The sequence below is a fragment of the Notamacropus eugenii genome, chromosome 2 (genome assembly GCF_028372415.1).
Source record: "Notamacropus eugenii isolate mMacEug1 chromosome 2, mMacEug1.pri_v2, whole genome shotgun sequence".
Classification (NCBI taxonomy): domain Eukaryota; kingdom Metazoa; phylum Chordata; class Mammalia; order Diprotodontia; family Macropodidae; genus Notamacropus; species Notamacropus eugenii.
The window spans coordinates 436,524,315-436,551,555 of record NC_092873.1 but is presented as its reverse complement, the minus strand read 5'-3'; the positions used below and the strand labels follow the sequence as shown (position 1 = coordinate 436,551,555).

General features: G+C 43.7%; 1 protein-coding gene across 1 annotated transcript; it reads left to right on the top strand.

The window, feature by feature from the left end:
* The first annotated feature begins 377 nt into the window (after positions 1-377).
* Positions 378-26,946, top strand: PRELP (proline and arginine rich end leucine rich repeat protein). The gene is made up of 3 exons (XM_072648148.1): positions 378-522; positions 14,104-15,095; positions 22,955-26,946. Exons 2-3 carry the CDS (start codon positions 14,108-14,110, stop codon positions 23,128-23,130), a joined length of 1,164 nt encoding a protein of 387 aa, XP_072504249.1. The 5' UTR covers positions 378-522; positions 14,104-14,107; the 3' UTR covers positions 23,131-26,946.
* Positions 26,947-27,241: the final 295 nt, after the last annotated feature.

Sequence of the window (27,241 nt, the reverse complement as noted above, 5' to 3'; positions counted from 1 at the left end):
TCTTTGAATCAGAAATAGTCTGGCTAAGGACCCAGCTGTCCTGCTCATGCTCCTGCCCAGCCTATGGGTGAGGCTTCTTTGCATGCTTCTTTCTTTCTGTAATTCAGTTTGTTTTCAAAACATGGACCATGTAGGGTTTCTTCAGAACCGGCTGTAGCAGAAGGAAATGTTATTAAATGTGAGTCCGTTAGAAAGCATGATGTGTGAGGATTAATTCTTTGGGAGTTTTGGCTGCCAAATAAAGACTTTATTGTTGTCATCCCCACCATTTGCTAGATCCCTCCCTCCCTTCTTCCATCCTTCCCTCCCTCTCTCCTTTCCTCCCTCCCTTCTTCCCACCCCCTCCCCTCCCCAATAGGATCTAGAGGAATAGAAACGGGGCAAACACACACAGGGATCAGAACTTTGAGCAGTCAGGCTCACCGCTCGGAGCTCCACGGAAGGGTGGGGGAGGAAGAGGAGGAGAGAGACACTTTCCTGGGATTTATACACACAACTAAGAGGAAGGGCGGGTGTGCACAGGTAAGACCCAACAGGGGGGGAAAGGGGGAGCAAGATGTGGATCAGTCTCCCCTCTAGCAAATTTCTTCTTGATCTTTCCAAGTTGGAATCCTAAGCTGATACAATCAATCTTCTTTTTCCTTCCCTGCTTCCTCCTTTCCATCCTGCCTTCATCCCTTTCCCTTCTCTCCTTTTTTCTTTCTCTCTATTATCCCAAAGTTTAGTTTCCCTCATCCCCCCTTTCTCAGTTCTCTTTCTCCTCCTCTTTTCTCCCTCCCTCTCACACTACAATAAGCTATCTGTTTATTTCAGAAGTAAAACTTTCTTGGCACAGATGTTTTCTGTGAAGCTCAGGGCTCAATGCAATAATTCTGCAAATCAGGTGTTTCCATAGAAACATAACTAGAGAGCCTGCTTCCCCACACCTTTCAAACATTCTCATTCTCTCTTTCTCTCTTTCTCTCTCTCTCTCTCTCTCTCTCTCTCTCTCTCTCTCTCTCTCTCTCTCTCTTTCTCTCTCTCTCTCTCTCTCTCTCTCTCTCTCTCATACACACACACACATTCCCTGTGTTTGTCTCACACTCTCACAAATGTCTCCTAAGCTGTAAAGCAAAAGTAAAAGAGGGAAGAGAACCTTCCCACTGAAACCTCAGGACAGAGAAGAAAGTAGGGGAGTCTAAAGGGGAGGCTGAGGTGGGAGGAGATGAGCAGGATATCTGATTAGAGAGGAGGAAGGAAAGAGAGCCCTCTGAACCTTTACAATTTCTTGCAACCAGCCTTGACTTTACCTGACTCTCTTCTCCATACCACTTCTATTCTGTCAAAAAAGAAAGCGGTATGAATTCCAAGGCATGGCTCACTTCTGAATTCCCTCATTTCCAGCTCAAAGGAGGGATTAACCTTTTCTTGTCTGGTAACCAGAAAAAGCAGTATTGGTTACTACCACCCACCCCACATCTACACTCTTTTTTGACTTCTCTACTGGTCCAAGTTAGTGAGAAAATCTCAGAGTAGAGAAATAAGAGATCAGACAGAGAGGGGAGACACCAGAATGAGTAACTGAGGAAGGTACAACCCCAAAAGGGTGATTTCCCCCTTCCCTGGCCTTAATTAGTGTGACAGTTTCATGGTTTTAGAGGGGATTTCAGAAGTCATGGAATCACAGAGCTAGAAGAGACCCTATGGGCCATCTCATCTAACCCTCTCATTTACAGATGAGGAAATATTGAGTCACATTACAGAAGCACGTTGAGGGGAGATGCTAATCACTTTATAGGTGAGAAAACCCAGGCCAAGAAAAGTGATCATTTGGTCAAAGCAACTCATATTAGAGATGAGATTTGAACCTGGGTTCCATGGTTCCAAACACAGTGTTTTGAGAATGATAGATTATAGCTACACATTTTCTTGAACTTTAAGAAGTTGGTCCACCTGAGGTATCTTAAATGGAGATCTTTTGAGAAGGGACCAGCAGAGGCAACCCCTTAGAATGGGGCTCATTTCCATTCTTTTGAGAGGAGGAGAGGAGAGTTGATTCCATGCTTGGCAGGCTGTAGGTAGAGGGAAAAGCTGGGATTTGCCACATGCTTCTTTGCCCAGTTCCACTCAGACATTGACAGCTAGTTGCTTAGGCACAGTAAGCAAGGAAGCCCTCTTAATTTAGCTCTAAAGAACTTGTTTTTCCTCACACCTGCCAATCTTTTCTCCCTCAGCCCCTATGGGATTGAGAACACAAAGTGATCCCATCCCTTTCCCTCCAGTTTCACCCCTGCTATTACACAGCTGCACAGAAGGGTCTTTGTAATCTACAGATGGTGGTGTATTGAGCTGGTGACCAAAGGAGTGACCAAGGAAATCCAACCATGCTTTGGTAAATGTGGGGTGGGGAATGGGGGAGGGGAAGAACCTATCTAGCATTCCTTTAAAAGAGTCATCAAATGGTATCTAATATACCAATGATGTCAGGGATCAGAGAAGGGGTGTTCTGGAGAAAATAGATTGGAAGGGACTTCAAAATAGTGTTGTATTTATTTCCTGACTACAGAGTAGGACTATCCTTTAAACATTAGTAGTATGTAAGAAATGGTATTAGACTTGGAGATAAAAGATCTAGTTTCTCATCCTACCATAGTTGTGTGACCTTGGGCAAGTTCTTAACATCTCTGAGCCTCTGTATCCTAATATGTAAAATGAGAATAATGAACCCTACCTCCCTGGGTTGTCATAAGGATCAAATGAGATTATGTGTGAAAGTGCTTTGACAATATGAAGTGCTGTACCAATGTAACAGGTTGTTATTACTACTAATAATTAATGATTAGATCATAATAATAACCACCCTTGAGAAAAAGAATCCAAGGAACTAGTGCTTTGGAATCTTTTGCCAAATTCTTCTGGGTTTTCACAATCTCTTCTGTAGCCTTGAACACTGGGGGGATGGGAAGACAGAATGGGGTAGGTCTGGAGGAACTGACAGACAGGAGTGTTTCCCTCTTAGGAGCAGTTTGACCGGGGAAGGCAAAAATGACCCATAGAGAAGATGTTAGATGGTTAAGTGCTCAGATGGCCATTTCTAAAGCTTCTCCCTATCTTCTCCATCTCTTCACGTAAAATAAAAACAAACTTACTTTTGGCCCTGTACTTCAGCTCCAAAGCAAACCTGATCCTGTTTATAATTCTCTCTGGCAGGCCCAAGACAGAGAGAGAAAGTCCAGTCATGTGTATTTATGTTGAATGTTTTGCCCTGTAGCACGTATTCAGGTTCTAATTTTATTTAAGCCACAGTAACTAGGGTAGGGAAAGCATTAACCCCATCTTTTTTAAACTGAAAAAACTACAGGAATTCCAGGAAGTGAATTCATTTACCCAAGGGAGTATAGACTGACAAGATTTTGAATTTGAAAGAGGTATCAGAGACTCTGTCGTCTAACTCTTCATTTTACAGAATGATAAACTTTGACCCAAAAAGGGGAAGTGATTTGCCCAGGGTAACATAGCTGCATAGTGTTGGAACTAATGCTGGAAGGCAGGCCTCATGCTTTCTAAGCTAATGGTCTTTCCATTGAACCATGCTGCCTCATTTATTTGGGGGTAAGCTCTTCCAATCCAATTCAATGAGCCACTATTAAGCACCCATAATATAAGGCACTGTGCTAAGGATACAAAGAAGGGAAGCAGAAAATAAGTATTTATTATGTTCCTACTATGTGTAAAGTCCTGTGCTAAGCCCTTTACAACTATTACCTCATTTAATCCTCACAACAACCTTGGGAGATAGTTGCTACTGTTATGTAGTGAAGGAAACCAAGGCAGACAGAGATGAAGTGACTCGCCCAGGGTCACACAGTTAGTGAGTGCCTGAGGCCACATTTGAACTCAGATCTTCATTGAAAGAAGACAAAATGAAAAATGAATCCCTCAAATATTTTACATTCTATAGGATTAAGTTTAGATTCACTTGAATTTGTTTTACCAATGGAGTGATAGAAAAGCCACATCAAACACTATGTTATATTCACTGTAGTCTCCACACCAGATCCATCTTCACTCTCCTAGTTCTGCACAGCTAGGTGGATAGAGTGTCAGCCCTGCAGTCAGGCAGACCTGAGTTCAAATCCAGCTTCAGACACTTACTAGCTGTGTGACCCTGGCCAAGTCACTTAACCCTGTTTGCTTCAATTTCTCATCTGAAAATGAGTTGAAGAAGGAAAGAGCGAACCACTCCAGTATCTTTGCCAAGAAAACCCCCTAATGGCATCCAGAGAGTCACACGTGACTAAAAAAACAACTCAGCAACATACTAGACTGATGGATAAAGGCAAAGATGGTACACTCATCAAAAATGCAAATGACATAAAACTGGGAGGGATAGCTAACAGAGTAGATGATATAATCCCAAAAATCTTGATAGATTAGAGCACTGATGATGCAATTCAATAGAGGTGAATGCAGAGTCTCTTATATTTGGGAACAAAAAATCAGTTTCACCAGTATAAGGCAGGGAAGGTATAGGTGAACAGCAGACTTCATCTAGAAGACTGTATTCAATTCTGGGCCATATCATGTAACGAGGACATTTATTAAGTCAGAGAGTGGACATATTAGATAATTGCTTGTCTAGTATGTTATAGTTGGGATTCTTTTGGAGGATTTTAGGGATTGGACTAGATGGTCACCAAGGACCCTTCCAATTCTCAAATTCTGTAATCTTGTGATTGGAGTATGGAAAATGAAGAGGGACCATTGCTGCTGAAAACTGATTGCCATAGGCTGACTAGAAGAATAGACCTCAGAGATAGTAAAAAAACAACAACAACAACAACAAAAAAAAGTGTCATCTTGCCAGACATTTTTTTCTCATGGTTACTTGAGAAAAAAGGGTGAAAGGACAAGGGTGGATCTATACATATTTGGGCAATTAGGCTTGGCATAGAGATGCTGGAACTGAAAAGAGAGGCAAAAGGTCGTTCAGATCTCCTCTGGGTCAGGCTTCCTGGATGGAGAGAGGCTGGCCATTCTCCACTAGAGAGGAGCTGGGTGTGTTAAGCAATGTGTTGTAGACAGATTTTAACTTGACAGTGATATAAATTATGTTCAGACAAGAATAAACAACATGTATAAAGATAGCCTCAACCTCTGTATTAACCTCAATTTCAACAACTCAGCCTGGATTCCAGTACTATTGCCAGCCTCAACATTAACTCAAACCATAATCTCAGTTCTAATGCTAAAAGTAAAGTCAAATCCCAATCCCAACCTAAAGCCCACTCAACTGGAATCCAAGAGTTTACATTGATGCTTAGTACAAGTGTCACCTTGGGCAAATCATTTCCTCTAAAGTCCCTCTCAACACTAGATCTGCTTCTATGATTCTTTGATCCTGTGATGCTTCAGCAATAAGAAAACTGGGGTTCAGAGTTAAGCAACTTGCCCTGAGTCTTAAGTGTATCCATAGGTGTTAGGATTTAGCTTCCAAGTCCTGTCTTCTGACTTCAAGACCACTGCACCTTCTACTATGCTGCCTTCAATACAAACAAGAAACTCTACCCCCCAACTGTAACCTTAATCTCAAACCCATCGTCAGCCTTAATTCAAACCCTGTCACCTTAGCCTTGACCCAAGCAGCTAGACAAGATGAAGGAGAAAAGAAGATTCCCCCCAATCCCAAGGTTCTGGATTTAGGAACTCTCTAAAGGGAAGGAATTAAGCATTTGTCAAACCCCTATTATGTTAGAAACCTTGCTAAGTGTTTCACAAATATTATTTCATTTGAACCTTGAAACAACTCTAAAAGATAGGTGCTATTATTATCGCTATTTTACAGATGAGGAAACTGAGGCAGAGATGAAGTGACTTGCCCAGGGTCACAGACGTAGTAAGTGTCTGAAGCCATATTTGAACTCAGGTCATCCTTACTAGTAGCCCAGTGCTCTAACCGCTGTACCACTTAGCTGCCTAGCTGATGCTGGGTTTGAAAACTCTCTATGCAAAATTCTTTCATGGGGTTAGTGTGAAATCTGCAGGTGCCCTTTCTTTCCACAAATGTCCGCTCTGTATGTATTCTCAAGGAGCTTACAATCAGATTGAATGCATACAAATAGAAATACATAGTAGTGAGCCAAGTATGATAGGGCAAAAGAGACAGACAAGGTAGGGTAGGAAAATTTGAGGAGGTAGAGGTCACCTTCAGCTCAGGCTGGGATTCTTTACCTGGGGTCCACAGATAGATTTCAAGGGAATCCATGACCTTTATTGTCTACTAATCTGTAATGGAAATTTAGCATTTTCTCCAGTTATAAATGTAGGCAACAAATATTGTCCTGAGGAGTCCATGGGTTTCGTTGTATGTGGAACACAGTAGGCCAGGTACTTGTTAACTGAAACAAAGAAAGTTAAGATTTCCTGAGCTAGGGACACAGAGATTTCATGGTGGAGGTGACATTGAACTGAGCATCAAAAGATTTCAATACGTGGAGAATGAGAATCATCTGCACAGATGCAGAGAGGTGGGAGAACGAACGAGGAGATAAAGAAACAGCTAACAGTCCAGTCTGGCTGCATCAGGGATTACGCAAAGGGAAGAATGTAGAATGAGACTGAGAGGGGAGCAAAGCCAAGAAGCAATTGTTAAGTGATTACAGTGGAACAGACTCTGCCAAGTGCTGGGAGTACAAATAGAAGAAGAAAGAAATATAATCCCTGTCCTCAGCAAACTTGCATCCTAATGCGGGAAGACCAAAAGTAAAAGGGGGAGGGGAATGGTCGGGGAAGTCCAGAGAGCAGCCAGAATGGGACATGATTTGTCTGAATGCCGTTGTTTAGTTTAGTTTAGTCGTGTCTCATTCTTCAGGACCCCATACTGGCTTTTCATGGCAAATGATGCTGGAGTGGTTTGCCATTTCCTTCTGCAGGTGAGGAAACTGAGGCAAACAGGATTAAATGACTTGCCTAGGATCACACAGCTAATAAATGTCTGAGGCTGGATTTGAACTCGGTTCCTCCTGACTGCAGACATGACACTCTATTCACCCAGCTGCCCCTGGATCCCTGGTTTTCCAGGATACTCTTCTTAAATGGAGTTTCTGGGAATAGTCATCCAATCAGAGAGGGAGCCACAGGGGAGAAAGTTACTTCCGAAGCATAGAAAAAAAAGCATTGTAAGCATACTGAGGGAGTCATTGAATGTCAGGTTAAGGAGGCTGAAGTTCATTCTATAGGCAATATGGAGCCACTGAAGATATTTTAGTAGCTAATGGAGTGACAGGATCAGGTTTGTCTGAACAATAAATACTCTCTTGCCCATGAGATCCTCCACTGAAATCGTTCTCTTTCTCAAGGCTTAGCTCAAAGGCTACCTATTCCATGAAGCTTCCTCTGACCAGCCCAGCTGAAAGTGGATCCTTTTCTCCTTAAATTTTCCTGAAGCATCTGGTCCATTTCTCTTCTACTCTCCTCACTGCATGCTTGTCCTATGCCCACCAGTCTCCCAAGTCCTCATTAGGTTCTAAGCCCTTTAAGGGCAGGGATTGTGCTCTTTTGCAATTTTTGTAATCTCTAACACCAATTCCTCGCTCACAGTAGGGGCTGGTGAAATGTAGATCGAATTGAATTGAGAGGGTGAAAGGAGCCATAAAAGCTGCTAAATGAAAACGCACACAGCAAAACCAATGCTCAATGAATTGGGTCTAGTCAAAGCAAAGAACAGCAAGTGGTCCACAAGCATCTATTGAGCACTTAGTGTATGCAGAACGCTGTAGGAAGCAGAGGGTGGGAATGCAAGAAGAAAAGAAAGATATGCTTATGGTCTCCAAAAGCTTATTGTCTGGACCAGAGGTTCTTAACCTTTTTTGCATGGACCAAACCCTTGGGCGGTCTGGTGAAGTCTAGAGACCCCTTCTCAGAATAAAGTTATTCAATGAATAAATAAAATACATAGGATTACAAAGAAAATCAATTCTATTGATATGGACAGGTACTTTTTTCCCCTTCTAAGTTCACAGACCCCCTGAAATCTATCCCTGGATTCTACTCTAAGAACCCCTGGTCAGGAAATACAATCAGGGGCTTTTAGTCCTAGGGTTTCTGGTCCTCAGGGACCTGGCATTAGCATCCAAGGCTTAAGACATTAAGCTGCCATTGCCTTCGCAATGTCTGTATGGTCACATATTCCCTTTTCAGAGCCAAGCTGGAGGAGGAAGGGGCAGTGACCTGTCAGAAAAGCCTTAGGCGAGAGCAGTTTGTCCAGAACAAAATCAACAGAATTAATGGGCCTCAGGCTCCTGTGGTTAAGAGCAGCTTTTCCCTCTGGGAGGCATCGAATTAGTTCAGGGGGATTTAGAAACCTCCTGGAGACAGAAGGAGAAGGATTATAAAGAAAGGGGGCCAGAAGGGAAAATCTAGGGCACCATCCAAATACTGTAGAGGCTGGCCAAAGACTGGTGGTGTTGGTAGAAAGAGATAGGTAGGATGCCCTAGCACTGACATAAGGCTTTGAAGGACCCACCTGCTGTGTGAATATTGGTTAAAGATCAGTGGTGAGAAGAATGAGGAAGGACAAGTATTTCAAGGGTTATCCTATGGCAGACTTTTCTACTTGGCTCCAGAAAACAGAACTAGAAGAAAGGAGAAGGTTGAACAGGCCGATACCAAGGAGGGCTCTCCAAATGTGGAATGGCAGTCTGTGGGTTTACCATTCAGGGGAGGTCTTTAAGTAGAGAGTGGTTGAATGCTTTTCGGAGTTTTGTCAGAAGAATTCTTCTTTAGGGATGGGTTAGATCAGATGACTTTGGAGGTCTCATCCAGCTTGGAAAATCTCTGTTTCTGTAAGAGGGTCCAACAGTTCAGTAGCACTGGGCTGTGGCCCATTGGAGGAAATAGGAATGAAAACCTCCACCCAAACTGGTGCTGGGCTTCTGCCTCAAAGCTGAGATGAAGACATGACAGGGTCTCAGGAAGGCTGAAAGATTCTGGACGTTAGACACAGGGATAAGAAAATATTTCAAGGTTTGCTTTGAATAAGGTAGCAACCTACATAGATTGTGAATTCAAGATCATAGGTTTGGAGTTGGGAGGGGCTTTCAAAGCCATCAGGTCTGGCCCCCTCATTTTATAGAGGAGAGAATTGAAGCACAGAGAGGGTATGTGATTTGCCCAAGATCATACAACTGGTGGCACAGTTTGGATCCAGGTTTTCCTGACTCTGAGTTCAGGGTCCTACTATCCAAAAAGGTCACATTCTCAACCTTTTAGTGCAGTGGGCCCTTTTGGTAAAGCCTATGGATTCCTTCTCAAAATAATATTTTAAATACATGAAATAAAGTACATAGGATTACAAAGGAAACGAACTTTATTGAAATGCAATTACCCAATTTTAAGGCAAGCTCATGGATCCCAGGTTAAAAATGTGTGCACTAAAGCACCTTTAGCCACTTAATCCTACCTATTGCTTTATATTACAAATAAGGCAACTGATGCCCAGAGAGAAGAAATTACTTACCCAAGGTCACAAGGCCACAAGTGAACCTAGAATTCCCCTCCTAGTTCCCATCCTTCCAGTCCAATCAGTTTTAGGATTGGTCAGATGAGTAGCTGCTGAGAGGCTGTCAGAACTAGAAGGAAACATTGAGGCCTTTAGAGATGAAGCGACAGACCCAAGGTCACATGGCTGGTTAATTCTAGAGGGAAAACAAGAATTCCTAGGTTTCCTGATTCCAAGGCCATTGCTTTTCTTCCTGCTCCACTTCAGATCTTGAAGCTAATCCTCCCTTAAGTACCATCGGTTGTAGTCAGTTCAATTTTGTGTATGTCTTTTTGTTTTGTCATAATCCTGGAATTATATCCATAATAATTGACATTTAAATAGTGCTTCAAAGTTTACAGAGAACCTTATGCACACTTCTCTCATTTAAGCCTGACATGGCAAGTATTCATAGGGGGTAGATTTAGAGCCAGAAGGGACTTTTGAAGTTATCCAATTCAAGCCCTTTCTGACAAGTGAGACTCAGAGAGGTTAAGTGATTTCCTTCTCACCAAATACCTGGAAAGAGTCAGTCCCCCAAAGTAGAAGAGACTAAGGGATCCTCTAGTACAAACACCTCATTTTAGAGAGAAGGAAATGGAGGGTTAGAGTAGAGAGGGTTTTTGCCCAAAGTCATGTGGAGAGTCAATGCTTTGATGGCTATCTAGAGATTAGTAAAACAAAATTGGGTGGCAAGAGAATGGAGAAGTAAGGAAACAGCCATGGATGCCAGGGACACTTTGCACGGAAAGTACTTTAAAAGAAGCTGAAGAGCTATCCTGGAATCCAGAACAAGCCTCCTCCCTCTTGTCCAGGCATGGTGTGTATGTTCAAGGACATGTATGTATATGTGGGAGAATGCATATGTGCCTCTATGGACACGTGTGGGTGTTTATGCATGTGAGAAGGGTGAACCAACGCACGTGGTTATGGGGTGTGAGAGGATGTGACCCTAGCCTTGGAAACTGGCAGCGGATATCTGTAGTCACTCTGCAAGTGACCAGTCTTTCCTCTGATTGGAACCAGCTGGAAGGCATGCTACAGAGAAGGGGTGGAGGAAAAATGACCAGATGGAAGCCGAGAAGAGGAGAGGAGAGAAGAGAGGAGAGGAGAGGAGAGGGAGAGATGGGAGGGAGAATGAAAAAAAGACAGTGAGACACAGAGACAGAAACAGATGAGAGAGAGAGACAGAGACAGAGAGATGGAGAGAGACAGAGAGACGGAAAAGGAGGAAGAAGGGAAGGGAAGGAAAATAGAGGCAAGAGGTGCTTTCTGGGAAAAGTACACTGTCAGCAGTTACCACCATGTCCAAGAATGAGTGGGGGACTCACACAAGTCCCCCACTTTGGTCCTTTAAAAAATTTTTTTTCAATTAACAGGCATTTAATTTCTTCTCCCTCCCCCATCCACCCCTCTGAGGAAAAAAAGAAAAACAAAATACTTGTAACAAAAGTGCATAGTCAAGTAAGGCAAATTCCCAAAGACCTGAATTGTTGGTAGCTCTGAGGCATAGCAGAGGCTCTCCATTGTACCCTGTGACTTCTTAGGGACCACAGTCTGGTTAGGAAGGTTTTGAGAAATCTGGCAAAAGTAATTAGGGAGCAGCTAGGTGGTGCAGCGGAGAGAGAGTAGCGGCTGGAATCAGGAGGTTTCATCTTCTTGAGTTCAAATCTGACCTTAGACACTTGCCTTTTGTGTGTGACCGAGTGCCCCTACACAAGTCACTTAATCCTGCTTGCCTCAGTTTCCTCATCTGTAAAATGAGCTGGAGAAGGAAATGGCAAACCACTCCAGTATCTTTGCTAAGAAAACCCCAAATGCATAGGACACAACTGAAAAATGATTGAACCACAACAACAATTGAGGAGTGAGAAAGGAGAGGCAGATCTGGATTTGAGATATCACTCCTTGCTGAGGAGAGATGTTCCAGTGTCTGTGCAAAGAAGCGAAAGGGGTGGGCGCATGGAGTGGGGCTTACAGCAGATAGCTGGGGACATGCTCTTCATGTCCTTTCTCAGCTACCTCACTGATGCTGGGAAAACTTCTCAACTCAGGAAGGGAGGAGAGAGGAGGGAGTAGGGGTTGGAAGTTCTTGTTGTTTTACCAGTGCCCTCATCCTTATTGATATTTCCCCATCGTGAGTTGGACAGAAGCTGCTGAGTGCTCTCTGGGGGGTCGTCTGGGCATTCAGAGGCAACTGCCAGCTGGCAGGAACCCGCTGAGGGCTGGCAGTGCTCCTTTTCCCTCATCTGTGGGGCCCTTTTCTCCTTCTCTACCACTGCAGCCACCACAAGAACTGGGTAGCCCAGAAATCCATCTTGTGGAGGGGACCTGTTTGCCAAATTTATGTGAGCAGAACCAGCCATGGGGGCAGGGGTAAAGTGGGGAGTGATGGAGAGGGATGGCCTGTTTATACGGATAAGCTCTTCTTTGGGCTAGGTTTGGCCCCTGAAAGCAGACACCTACTCCTGATTCTACCACCCACTTCACTGAGGTGTCCCAGTTAGTCCCTTCCTGGAGGGATCCTCTGCTGGTCTATTAATAAGTTCTCCAGGACCTAAGAAAGAGGAAGAAGGAGTTTGGAGTATAGGGGGAGCATGGAGGTGGCAGGCCTGTTGGAAAAGTTAGAAGAATGTCATCAGTATTGATGGAGACAAACCTAGGTCACCTACCCTTTGAAACAGAGAGTCTCTCTTCCTTGCAGCTCCCATGTTGTGAGGCAGCCAATACTCCTGATGTCTTCCCCATTAGTCCTAAAACCTTTCCCTCTGTCAGTCCTCTTCTAATGAATGCTATTTGACCTCTTTCCTCTAGCTCTTCTCTTAGTCTCCAAGTTCTGCTCCAGATCAACTTCAGGGCTTAAAGTGGAGGAAAATGTCCCTCTGGAGGGTTAGAGCAGCAATCAATGGCCAGGGGAAAGCAGTTCACTCCCCTGGAGGGCTTGTAACTATCATTCCACCCCACAGTAGTTTGAAAGGACTGATCTTATGACAAAACCAACCCAATTCAATCCAAGAAGAATGGATCAAGGCTCTGGCCTTGGCTCTGATATTATTAAGACAAAACAAAATATAGTCCCTCTACTTACATTCTAGTGGATGTCTATAATATGCAAATTGATAAGGATATATACCATGGTGAGAGGAGAAAACATCACTAGCCAACCATGTAATTGTCCTTGTTTCTCTGATTGGCATCATGCATCAACTCTCTGACTTCCTTTTTCTCTTTCACTTGGAGTATTTGACAACTTAGATGCAATGTGACCCTCAAGAGGCCCCTGGGAAAATCCCAGTGATTGAGGAGGGGTAGAAATTGGGACTAGGAATTCCAGAATCCCCAGGCTAGCAAAAAACTCAAGGGGTCAACTTGTCCCTCTCTCTGACTTCAGACCACTTCTCCACCCCAAACAGGAGCCTCCCATTGGTGGGATAAGCCTCTCCACCTCTCCTCAGTCTCTCATGCCAATGTTCTTCCACTGTTCATGGCCAGAAAGTTCTTCCTGACATCTGCCTTCAGTCTCCTCTGCTATGGCAGCCCATATTCTTCTTTTCTTATTAGAGATGGATTGTAGCAATCCTAGTCAGAAAGATTGAAAGGGCCTTTTCTATCTCACATCTTTCTGTTTATTTTTCCAAGGAACACGGTGTCTGAGGGAAATTCTGAGTCTGTGTGCTGCAAAGACTGGGGCTGTGTGAGCCAAGTGGGAGGGGAGAGAGGAGAAGCACAGAGCTGCCCTGAGCAGTGCGGTGGATGGTTAGATTCCTAAGGTACCTTTTTACCAAGCAGCTCCCAAAAGGTTGGTAGTCTAGAGACTCAGGATCAAATCCTAGCACTGCTGCTACTCGAGAAAGTCACTCTCTTCTCTAGGTCTCAGCTGCCTCATCTGTAAAAGGAAGTTGTTCACCTAGTCTACCTTTTTTATGTCACCAACCCCTTGGTAATGTATTGTCATAGACTCCTCAGAATGTTTTTAGATGCATAATATAAAATACATAGGAATACAAAGGAAACTAAAGGTTAGTGAAAATAAGGATGTCTTTTTTCTCATTAAAGTTCATAGACTCCCTGAAATCTATCCACTTACCCATTAGGGTTCATGAAACCCAGGTTAAGAACCTTTGAACTGGATGATTTCTAAGATGTCTACCAGTTCTAATACCTAGGGATTCATACTATAGCACCACACTCCTTTTACTGGGGTTGGGAGGGAGAGACAATTTTCTTCTGTCACAGATGGGCAGATGAAAGGTTAGATGGCATTTTTGCAATCTTGACACAGAACTGAGACTCCTTATTCCTAATGGGCTAGTCACTGACCTCCCCGGAGTGACTCAGGCAAGTTCATACTGGGCAAAGTGTCCAGGTACTCAGGTCCCCTCTCTTCCTTCTCTTCTGGAAAAAAATCAAGAAAACACAGGTTCCTCACCCACCCCTCTCTCTGCCCATGGCCAGGGTTTCACTATGAGTCCTCTTCTGTCGTCTTGGAGACAACCCAGTTACAGGGTTGACCGTTTTCTTTGTCAAGGTGCCTTAGTCTAATCTATATGATATTCTAATGACCCTCCTATATCTCTCTACTGCAGGTGAATGCCCTGGACCATGAAGTCCTCTCTCTGCTGGACTCTCCTTCTCCTCTTCATCTTGTTCTCAGGAGCCCATAGCCAAAACAAGCCCCCCAGAAGGCGACCTAAACCCGGGCCCAGGCCCAAGCCTACACCCAGAGTCCCTCCTCCATACAGACCTGGTTTTGAAGAGCCCGCTGAACCCACAGACCTGCCTCCTCCCCTCCCCCCAGGACCCCCATCGATCTTTCCTGACTGCCCTAGAGAATGCTACTGCCCCCCAGACTTCCCATCAGCCCTCTACTGTGACAGCCGCAACTTGCGAAAGGTACCAATCATCCCATCCCGAATTCACTATCTCTACCTTCAGAACAATTTCATCACAGACCTCCCCATAGAATCCTTCAAGAATGCCACTGGCCTGAGGTGGGTCAACCTTGATAACAACCGTATCCGCAAGATAGACCAGAGAGTGCTGGAGAAGCTGGAGAGTTTGGTCTTTCTCTACATGGAGAAGAATCAACTTCAAGAGGTCCCCATGTCCCTGCCCCGCAACCTGGAGCAGCTGAGGCTGAGCCAGAACCAAATCAACAAAATACCTCCAGGTGCCTTTAGCAAGCTGGAGAACCTGGTGCTCTTAGATCTGCACCACAACAAGCTCAGTGATGGGGTCTTCAGGCCTGACACATTCCAGGGCCTCAAGAACCTCATGCAGCTCAACCTTGCTCACAACATTCTGAGGAAGATGCCCCCCAAGGTCCCCACAGCCATCCACCAGCTCTTCCTGGACAGCAACAACATTGAGAACATCCCCAACGGCTACTTCAAAGGCTTTCCCAACCTCGCCTTTATTCGACTCAACTACAACCAGCTGTCTGACAAGGGGCTCCCCAAAAACTCCTTCAACATCTCCAACCTGTTGGTCCTCCACCTGTCTCATAACAAGCTCAGCAATGTGCCAGCCATCAACAACCGGCTGGAACACCTGTACCTCAACAACAATGAGATACAGAGTGAGTAATGGACCACATGAGGGGAATGGGCATGAGTGAGGAGGGGAGGGCAAAAAGAAAGAGTCAGACAATAAACAATTATGAAGGGCCTACGATGTTCCAGGCTCTGTGCTGAGGCAAGAGGCAAGAATTTATTAAGGACCTGCTATGTGTAGGTTCCTGTGCTAAGGCAGGTAAGCAAAAATAATTTATTAAGTGTTTTCAGTATGCCAAGCACTGTGGTAGGCTCTGGGCAAAATATAAAGAAAGGGAGAGAAAGAGAGAGAGAGACACAGAGAGAGAGAGAGACACAGAGAGAAAGAGAGACAGAGAGAGAGAAACAGAGACAGAGAGATGGAGAGAGAGACAGAGACAGACAGAAAGTAGCAGATCACTTCTCTCAGCATCCTAGGGGTACCTCTGAGGTACCTGAAACACTGAAACTTTTGAGCCCCCACCAGCATGTTTTCCATTGTCAATCTGCTAATTGAACTCCATTAACTTTTAGAAAGGGGATTTATAAGAGAAGGTACTGCAAGAAGGGGATAGCTAGGTGTCATGATAGATATAGTTCTGGTCCTTAAGTCAGGAAAGTTCAGCTTTCTGAGTTCAAATCTGACCCCAGACACTTACTAGCTCTGTGACCCTGCATGTCACTTAAGTCTGTTTGCCTCAGTTTCCTAATCTGTAAGATGAGCTAGAGAAAGAAATTCCAAACCACTCCAGTATCTTTGTCAAAAAAAGAACCAAACAAACCCAAATGGGGTCATGGAGAGTTAGATATGACTGAAAGCAACTAAACAACAACAATAACTAGAAGAATTGGTGCAAAAACATTCTCCTACAAGTTACTTGTTTCTCCTTGCACTCACAAGGAAACTGGGAGAGGGGGCTCAAACTTAAAGGGTAGTGAGGTCCATGTGAAGGGAACATGTGTGACAAAGAAGCACCTCACAAATGCTGGCACTAGAAGTCCTTTTTCCTCCCTCCCTTTGTGGAATGCTTATTGAGTTCCCCTTTGATGGAGTTATCTGTTGAGCTTTGAGGATCAATGCCTTTCTGAAGTCCATAGCTGGCATTTCTGCCATTTCAAGGAAGCATGGTACCCAGAGCTGCCACTTTTTACCATCTGTCTGATAATGTTTCCTTTGTTGTGAACAACTACAACTATGGTAGCCACTGTTATTGTCTCTAGTCACCAGTGGGACCTTTTATGGCCCCTCTGGGTCCTCCAAATTCAGCAGGTCACCTAATCCCTCCATCTCAGACTACTTATTCACCTAAGATCAGGAAATAACAACCACGGAAGAAATAGAGACACTGTGTGTCCACAGAAGCATCAGAGCCGTGTGGAAGATAGGGCATTCCCTCCTCCCCTCCCCCACCAGCTGGAAACTGTTCTCCTTTTGCCAAGTCACCAAGAAAAAAAAGACTGGGAGTCAGTGTTTTATACCTTTTATGTGCACGCTTAGTTCTGTCTGAGCCTCCCCTGAGTTATCTGTTCTACTGGCTCCACAGCCAATTAGCAGACTTTTCATCATTACAGTACCAGTCCCTTAGTCATTCATGACCACAAGTAGGCTTACCAAAATTTCTACATGGTTGCTTAAACTGAAACCAGAGAATATCTGCCCATGGTTCAAGGACTGGTATGAGGCAAGGCACATCTGCTTATGCTTCAAAGACTGGCCCTTATAACACTATATGGCCATTCCACCTGTGTTACCTATATAAAGTTAATGCAAAGCAATGAGGGGTTATACTATCAACTTGGGGGATCAAGAAAGGCTTCACATAGGAGGCAACAAAGTGACTTTAACTTTGATAGGAGATAGAGGTTCCCAGAAGCAGAGGTGAGTAGAGGACATTCCATGCCCCAGGGCACAATTTATATAAAGGTGCTGAAATGGGACTTGAAATGTTGTATATAGGGAAGAGCATTTAGGCCAGTTTGACTGGACCCAGAATGGAGAAGGGAAGGAAGATAGCAATAAGCATTTATGTAGTACCTACTGTTTTCCAGGCATTGTGCTTAGCATTTTTGTAATGGTTGCTTTCTACAAATATTATCTCATTTGAACACAGCCCCCCACCCTAGTTCAGGCCCTTATCACCCTTTGTCCAGACTATAGCAATAACCTCATAATTGACTTCTCTCTCTTCTGCCTCTCCCCTTTTTCATTCCTTCTTCCACATAGCAACAAAATTAATATTCCTAAAGCACAAGTCTGACCATGTCACTCACATGACTAGGAAGCTTAGCGGCCACTTACTGCCTCTAAGACAAGATATAAACTCCGTAATAGGAGTTTATATTCAAAGCCAATATGGCTCCAAATTATCTTTCCAGGCTTCTCATGCATTCTACCTTCTGGTCAAACAGGCTTTTTTGCCTTCTCTCATAGTCACATTCCATCTCCCACTTCTGCGTCTTTGCCTAGGCTGTGCCCTGTGCCTAGAATGCCTTCCCTCCTTACTTCTGCCTCATAGAATCTCAAGTTTCCTTCAAATCACAGTTTGAGTGATAGTCCCTACAGGATGCTTTTCCTCATCTGCTAGTTATTACTGCTCTCCCCCTCCTCCTCCAAATGCATTGTATTGACTTTCTGTACATTTTTTATAATACTTTGGTATTATATGTTGCTTTCTTGTTGCGTCACATGTTGCTTTTCTCCCAGTGAGATGCAAGCAGCCTGACAGCAGGGACTGTTTTGTTTCTCTACCCTCATCACAACTAGCATGGTGCCTCCCCTACAGTAGGGGCTCCATTAATGCTTGTTGAACTGAATTGAAAGCAACAACTCCACCCTGCCAAGGGCACTGAGACCCTCTCCTAATGTGAGGCTGTCTCGAGGCAGCGTGAAAACCAGAACAGAAAGCATCTCCATGCTGCTGATCAAGCTGGCCCATTATGCTACAATCTCAGAGCCAAGAGGGTTGGAGCCAGGACAACAGATGGAACCAGTTCTTGGCCAAACCAGGAGGCCCTTAGGCTCTGCTCTTTCCCAGGTGGCTTTCCTCATGTATTTATCCTTGTGTCCTCCTGTGTTGTGTTCCTCAAGGAAGTCCAGCCCTTGGATTATACACTAAGAGGCCTGAAGTCTAAGGCCCAGAGAACACCAAAGGAGTGTGTGATGACGACTGTGTCATGAAGTCAGCTATAGCTATTTCCATGGCAGCATCTACTTAGTCTTGTGACAGCTAGGTGGGGCAGTGGATAGAGCATTGGGTCTTACTTCAAATCCAATCTCAGATGCTTCCTATTTGTGTGATCCTGTGCAAATCACTTAACCTCTGTTTACCTCAGTTTCTTCATTTGTAAAATGGAGATAATAATAGTACCTACCTCAGGGCTATTGTGAGGATCAAATGAGATAATATTTATAAAGCCCATAGCACAGTGCTTGGCACATGGCAGGTGCTTAATAAATGCTATTCCATCCCTCCTTCCACTTCTCTTTTCTCTCTAGTGTGCCTGTATCAGAGCGCATGTTACCCTGGCAGTAACATCAGCACTCCAAGAAATCTGCTTCCCAATCACCACCCCACCCCCATCTTAGTGGGCAATGCAAAGCTTGGGGGAACAATTGTACCAGATTGGTGGTAGCTGATAGGATTGCAGTCTGTGTTCACATCTTGTACAGGTTATGCTGACAAACTCTCCCATGGTTTCCTTCAGCAGTGACTCCATTAACAGCAGAACCTATGACTGTATCTCCACCTACATTCCTGGGACAATGGGGCAGAGATATCAGCTTTCTCTAGCCCTTGTCATCTGATCTGATAGACTTGGATCCAAGTTCTTCCATTAGAACAGGCACTGGTGATACTCATCAATGGGAAACTGGAAGAGGTTGTATTGATAGAGCTGCTTTATTTTTAGTGTGGTGCCCTTGTCATCTGACCTGGGGGCACCTAAGACTAGAAATCACAGTAATGCACCTCTCCTGGACTGGACTCACATTAATGAAAGTATACATCTCACCCCCAGAGCTCCACCAGATTGTTAAAAACTCAGTTCCATTGGGTAATGTGCTAATGGATCCAAGAGCTAAAGGAAGCTTCCAGGGAAGATAGAGGAGACCAACAGTGTTAGGATCAATAGAAGGGAATGCTAGGGAAAGTTTGAAAAAGTTGGGATTAGTCCTGTGGATGGTACAGAGATTTCAGTACCTGTGGGGAAGACTCTACTGAGCGCATTATAGCTCATATTTTTAGTGTGGTGCCCTTGGGACAGAGGATCCCTTTTTGCTGCTGTTCAGTTCTCTTCACCAAATCATTTGGGGTTTTCTTGGCAAAAATGCTGGAGTGATTTCCCATGTCCTTCTCCAGATCATTTTACAGATGAGGAAACTGAGGCAAGCAGGATTAAGTGACTAGCCCAGAGTCACACAACTAGTGATTGAGGTCAATTTGAACTCAGCTTCCTGACTCCAGACCCAGTCTTCTATCCGTTGCACAGCTCAGATACCATTCCCCCAACAGGAGAACTTTCCTCATCTCTATAATTGTTACTGCCCTCCCCTCCTTCTCCTCCAAATGTAGCATATTTATTCTGCATACATTCTATATGTGCAGTGCTTTAATGCTTGTGTACATTTGGAAAGCCTCAGAAGAAGCAGGATGCTACAGATTCATTGTGAGACACACATTGATATCCGACAGTTACCCATGTCATCAATGATTCCTAAGAATCAGCACTGTATCACCTCTTGTCTGGGCTATTGCAATAACCTCTTGATTGATTTCTTCAGCTTCAGTCTTTCCCTCTCTAATCCATCCTCCACACAGCTACAAAACTGATACCCCTAAACACAGATCTGACCACATGATTAGGAAACTTAAGTGGCCACTTATTGCCTCTAGAATAAGATATAAACTTCTCTGTATGAGGAGTTTCCATAAAAGGTCTCACTGGTGCCTCGAGGCAGTAGCAGTGACTTCCAGAGTTGTTGTTGTTGACAACAAAGGAAACTACTGCTTACTCTATCAGCACAGCAATGCAGAAAGAGATCTTCAGAAGGAGTTAAATGGAGATCTCTAAAACTAATTGTCAAGGCACCCAACTCTAGATAACCTGATGGGTCTGATGCATAGGCATGATGCTGATGCAGGTGAATGAATGGAAGGGAAAGCAAGCTCTGAATCAATGGGAGTAGGCAGAAGGAGCTATGGAAAAATAAATGAGAGAATCCTGAGCCCTTGTAGCTGAGGGCCAGCCATCAATGCCAGGCTTCTCAGGATTTGTGATAATAAGGTCAGCGTGGCCTGTCTTTCAGGGACAATATCTCTGGTCCCCTAACTTTGCACTGCTGTTGGGCCCAAGGTTAGGACCAATAGAAAGGAATCCTAGGGAAAGTATGAAAAAGTTGGGATTAGTCTTGTGGGTGGCACAGAGATTTCAGTACCTCTGAGTGTGACTCTACTGAGCCCATTATAACTCATATTTTTAGTGTGGTGCCCTTGTCATCTGGCCCAAGGGCACCTTAGACTAGAAGCCACAGCAATGAACCTATCTTAGACTGAGTTCCCTGTTATGTGAGTATACATCTTACCTCCAGAATCCTACCAGATTGATTAGAACCTGATTCTATTGGATAGTGTGCCACATGGATCCAAGAGGTAAAGGAAGCTCCTAGGGAGGACAGAGGAAACCAACATTCTCTTGACTGTCTGTAGGTTGGACCAATAAGTCTTTAGTATTCAGGAAGAAAGGAAGTATCAGAGAATATAACAATCCCTGAATGGAGATAGTCTCTCCATCAAAAGATATTCACTCCTGTTGGCAGAACCTTGAAAACACAAAGAGGGCAAAGAGGATGATTTCAATTGTCCTTAGGATCGCCCAGTCCTTAGGAGAAGTACTAGTTTCTCTAGCAAGAAGGTACCAGCTTCCCCCCCAAAAAAAGAGGAGTTAGAGACTGCCATATAAGGGTATACTGAGGCAGACCACATGCAAACTAACTAGCTGAGATTAAGGCAGTGGTCCAGCAGTTGCCTAGTATGGTAAGGAAGGCCCGCTCCCCCCTCCAATAGGAGAATAAAAAGGGGTGAGCCTTAGAGGTGATCTCTTTTACTACAACCAGAAAGGAAAGACAGATGATATGTGGGGACAGGAAGACAGCAGCTGCTGCTAATAGCTCTGACACGAGCATTAGCTTTTTACTTACATCTAAGGATGACTGTAGGTAATATAGAAAATAAGGAAATAATGTAATATATAAATATATTACATGCAATATATTATATACAAATGTATAATGCATAAATAAATATAAAGCAAGGAGATGAAGTGAGATTGGTATTTAAGTGGCCCCTTTATTCATCCATTACAAAATCATGTGTATTAGAAGGAAGAAAAGCAAGAGTCCAGTGAGACTTGCGACGGGGGGTGGGGGGGAGCGTAGATCAGAATGGCTCAGGGAGGATCTGCTTGATCTTCAGGACTTGCTCTGTGTGATACATGTCACAGACTGTATTGTGTGCCAGACTATCGCAGACTTTCTAGTCTTCAGCAGAGAGAACAACAGCCACTGGGAGAAGAGGACAAAGTCAATAACAGTTGTGTCTGGAACCATCCCTACCAAGCATTGCCTTGTTCTCTTGGATGTGTTTGTGTCAGATGTCAAGAGACCCTGTCAGATAGGATTCGATATGATAATTACATTCTCAATAATATTTAAGATAGTGTAGTGAATGGAAAGAGCCCTGGACTTGAAGTCAAGAGCTCTGGGTTCAAATTCAGACTTGAATTACTAGATATGAAAGTACGGGCAATTATTAACCTCTTTAAGCTTCAGTGTCCTGTTTTACAAAGAAGATAAAAATACATGCTTCATAAGGCTGTTGTGAGGAAAGTGCTTCATAAATGTTAAAGTGCTATAAAACTGTATTTTTTTTGTATGGCACTGTATCATTTTCAAAGCATTTTCATACACACCATCTCCTTAGGTCCCTTGATATAAACGTAAACACCTTAAGCACAAGGACTGTTTCCATTTTATCCTCATATCATTGGCATTTGGTACAGACTTGTATTTAGCAGGTTCTTAATAAATGGTAGTTGTTTGATTAAATACTACTACAATCTTGTGAATAGGTAACAAAGGTTTCCCTATCTAGCGATGTCTAGCACTCCCATTTTATAGGTGAGGAAACTGAGATTGAGAGTGGATAAGCTACTTGGCAGGGTTACGCTGCTAACAAATGGTGGTCAGTACTAAAACTTTTTCTTCCCATAATATTTAACTATATCTATTCTAGATTAAATCAGTGAAATAAGGAAAATACATCTCTAGCAGCAAGGTGCTTACATTCAGAACATCTACCCCTAATATTCTCTGGCCTGAAGTCAGGATGGTAAAAGGAGATGGTATCTCTGGATTCACAACCATTTCCAATCAGACATAAAGCAGGTGCAGAATTGTTGAGCAGAGGGGAGCTAGGAGGCAGGTGGACATTCAATGATGTGCAAGGGAGGGAAACCAGACATCACAGGCTGTTAGAAATATGTGCCAGGGGGAACCAGGGCACAGAACCCTACAGCATATGGAGGGATAGCTATTCTTAGCCCATTTCCCCTGGCCACCCAGGGTCAGAGAGAACATTGTAATCCAGAATTATCATTTCCTAACTTTAGCTCTCAGGTAACATATAGCACATTCATGACACTTCTCCAGGGACATGAATAATAGATACCACAAGGGCAAACACACAAGGAAAGTCACCCAGGAAACATCAGATACCCCTCCACCTTCAAGTCACCCAGAAATCCTGATTCCATCTGTTCCCCTGATGGAATTTCTTCCCCATCCTAATCCCAACCTATGTCTACTACCTTTTTCCCTTGCCTTATCTTCTTTCTCTTTATCTCTTCATAGAAATCAATGGGACCCAGATCTGCCCCACCAACCTGGTTGCATTCCATGACTTCTCCTCAGACTTGGAAAATGTACCACACCTCCGCTATCTGCGGCTCGATGGGAACCAGTTGAAGCCACCTATCCCACTAGACCTGATGATGTGTTTCCGGCTCCTGCAGTCTGTGATCATCTAACTTTCACCTTGATGCCAACTGGACTTCTCTAAAGAGACTTGAATACCTCTCAGTCAGGGGTAGCCCATGTCTCCACTTCCTGACTTGCTCCATTGCCTTTTCTACCTTCTCTGGGCTTATCCTTTCTCCACCCATGTAGGATTCCCTAAGGAAAGGAGGAAGACAGTTCCACATTCCTTATTGCACTTCCCTTCCCTCATGTGGGAGTATGAGGGCTGAGAACTTACTGTTAATCTGCAAGGTTCTAAGAACTGTCTCTCCTACATATAAACACCCACCCCAAACTTCTTGCCAGATGTAGTCCCCTTTTTTAGGGGTCCCTGAATCCACCTGGAAGTGCCAAATTATATGTGCTTTACCCAACCTCCTTCTTTCTCTCTTTCACCCTCACTTACTCTCATCCCCACCTCACCATCCCAGTAATGGACTGGCCCATGAAATAGAATCTAGATTATTGACCTTGACCTAGAAAAGAAGTTGTCTCTTCCCAAACAGGTCTCGAAGACCTTGACCTAGGGGAAGAGATATGTTTTCCCAAACAGGTATAGAAAATAAATAGGTGCCTATTTAGCAGTTTTAGCCCAGGAGAGAGAAGAAATCTTTATCACATCATCTCTCCTACTGATTTCTTCTCCCAAGATTATGAAGGGTTTCTATATCCACAACTGTTTCCTCTTCTACTCCTCATTGGCATCAAGCCCAAAACGTGAATATACTTGTCCCATTGTCGTTGCCTCTTGTTTTATAGTAAGAGTGTCAAGGAATAGCTAAGAACTCCTTCTAGAAAGAAGTAGATCTGGTATTCTAGCAAGGGCCAGTCTCAAGCAATCTCATATCCTCCTGGTTAGCTTTTGAAATGGAGAGTCTCTGATGATGTCAGCTGAGGATCTGTTTGTACTTTCTGAGAACTGTAGGCTAGAAGCTTCCCCCATCCTTCCATATGTATGTCCTCTCACATCTTCAAGGGCATTGAGAAAGTGTTGGAGGGGAGAAAAAGCAGTGAGTAGAGGGGAAGGTGGGAGGAAGGAATTATGAAGTATCTACATGGAATGGTTTGGTAGGGTTGGGTGAGGCAGAACACAGGAATAGAAATGGGATTTGTGAAAGCGCAGAACCTCCAGATCTCCTTTAACCACCCACATTGAGATGTCTAATGTCTTCTAGGCACTCAGTTCTCACATTATTGGGCTTGGTCATTCACCGATGCCAGCTTCATTATCTGGTATCTGTCTATGTGGCTCTGAATTAGCCAAATTAGCAGCTGGAGACTGCCACCACCTACCCAATATTTCTACTACTCAGAGTGCAGCAGAGAAAGTAGGAAGAAGCGGAGGGACAACTTAATACCTCCCAGAAGCCTCTTCCATCATGTGGAAATGCCCCTCCATGTCTAAGATGAGACATATTAGTGACATCTAGTGGTCAGTGGAAGTCAGTGCTGTGAGCTCCATTCTTTGACTTAGTACTTCCTGGTCTCCTGTTTGTCATGGTCAGTCAGTATAGATGCTGGTGATGTCTTCTTTTTTTTTTTTAATGATCCTGACTTGGGACCACCTTCTGACTTCAAAGTTACAAAGGAGGATACATATCACAGCCTCCTAACCCTATCCTCAGCTTGGAAGGCCGTGGGCATCTTTGAGCATTGGCTCTTCCCACTTATGATTGTGACAAGTGATCAGAGCTGATCACAAAGAAATGATGCCTAGCATTACAGCCTGGATCTGGCAGAGGCTTCCAGGTCAGAGATATCTAAGCAGCATAGGTTGTGTTTTACCAGCACTGATCTTGCAACACTAGCTGGGGATCTGAGAGCTCCAGTTTGGGATCCACTTTTTTTCAATCTGTTTGAGGATCTATTTTGAGAACTCATTATAAAAATCCAGTTGGGTCCTGGAGGAAACTAATTAAAAAGCTCGTCTTTCCCCTTTCATGACTGACTTTTCGATGGGATAGGTCCTAAGCTTCCATTCCCCTTCTCAATAATTTATTCCCTCTTCCCTTGCCTAATAAACATGTTGCACTCTATGGGCCTCTCCCTCCCAACTTCTTTCCTTTCTTCTTGTCTGGCCCCCAGGTTAAAGCCCTTGGCTGGTATCCAAGGTACACCTGGGGTACTGACAAGAGTAGCTCAGTCTTCCTTCCTTTGGAGAAGATTCTTCTCTCCTGGTTGTTACTATCTCTCCTAGGGTTGTTGTTTTTTTTTTTTCTTTTTTTTTTTTTTATCAGATGGCCTCATTCCACCTCTTTTAGTACAAATCTCTTTTCCCCTTTGTCACATTACTCCATGTGGCCTTGGGTTATTCTGTGTGTGGCTCCCTCCTTTTCTCCATCTTCCCCCCACCATCTCCTGGACTCCCCCTTTCAATGGTGTTTCATGCAGTCTTGGAGAAATCATTTCTATTCTAGAATATTTTTAATCTCCTAAGACCAAATACCACCAGCGTTGTCTTCTTCTCCTATCTATGGCCTTGCTCACTCAGAGTTATTTCTTTTTCTATTCTTTCTCCTTCATTTGATGAGGGGAAGATTACACTTTTAGTCTCGTCCGAGACTTCCTTTCCACTGAAAGATCTCATAGGTAATGCCTGCAGCAGAATTACCATTCCAAATTCCTTAAAGAAGTCATTTCAACTCTCCAAGCTTTGTTTTTAATACAATCCATGAGTTGAAGAGGATCTAAAAGGTCCTCCAATCCAACCCTGTGTCAAGATTCCATAAACTCTGATGAAGGAGCATCTCAAGGAGGTGTTGCTAAGTATGCATCTGTCATTGATCTTATAAAAGAATCATCCCTCAACATTATCCTTCAAACAGCTTGAAGATCATTGTGATGCACAAGACTCCATGAAGGAATGAATTGCAAACACTTATTGTAAAAGATCCAGGAAATACCAGCTCAGCCCTTCATCTTCAAGCCATATTATTCTTCTACCGAGATGTCACCTAATGCTCATCTTCTCCTTCCTGTCAACTAAGCCATTCATTTTGTAGATATAGTACTAAGGCTATTTGTTTTAGGAACACTAGTCCTGCAGGCAGCCTCAAACTGCAAAAGAGGTTAATTAGGGCTATCGGCAGGAGCTACTGTCTTCCTTGTTCTACACTTCAGCTTCCCTGTCTTCTTGATTGTGGTGGTACCCTTCCTGAAAGATGAACCCCCTCTTTAGGATCCCCATGTTCGTCTATCCTTTGCTTGAATACATCTGTCAGCAGAGAACTGAGTACTCATTCTCTTTTCAGATCACTCTAATTGCCTAAAAGTTCCTCCTTCTCTTGAGCTGCTCTGCCTTCTTATGATATCCATGGGATCCTAGTTCTGCCTCTAGGACCAAGAAGAAGAGGTCCAATCCCTCTTATTCACAAGAGTCCTTCAAACATTTGAAAATAGTTTCCATTCTCTCCCCCTGCCCCTGTCTTCTCTTCTTCAGTGTGAACATCCCTAATTCCTTCAAACTTTCCTCATATGATTTCATTTTGAGTCTCTCTACCATCCTGGGCACCCCTCTCTGGACACATTATAGTTCGTCAGTGTACCTCCTCCAATTCATCACTCAGAACTGAACCTATTATTTCTAGTGAGATCTGATGAAGAAAAAAGCAGAATAAGGGCCATCACCTCCCTTCCTCTGGACATAATGCCTCTATTGATGCAGTCCAATGGCCCATTTCATTTTTTTGGCCACCATCATTGATTCTCATTGCCTTCACCAAATTTCCAGATCTTCACACAAGCTACTACGTAGTCATGTCTAGCCCATTCTGTACCAAAATGTAAGACTTTCTATTTTTCTCTATTAAATTTCATGTTAGATTTGATCTGTTATCAGTATCTTGAGGTCTTTTGTCTCTGCTTTCAAAAATACAATACAGTTGCTTTCCCTCCTTGTTCACATCCTCAGTAAATTTGGTAAGTAACTATGCTTTTTTCCTTATAAATCCGTTGAACCAAACAGCAATAAGGACAGATCCTTCTAGCAAGTCAATTAAAAGATTTCTTCCCAGGCTGACATCAGTCCATTAATCAACACTCTTTAGGCCCGGTCTTTCAGCCAGTTATGAATTCACCTAAATGTTCTTTAGTGAACCCACATATTTCTCAGTCTTGTCTACG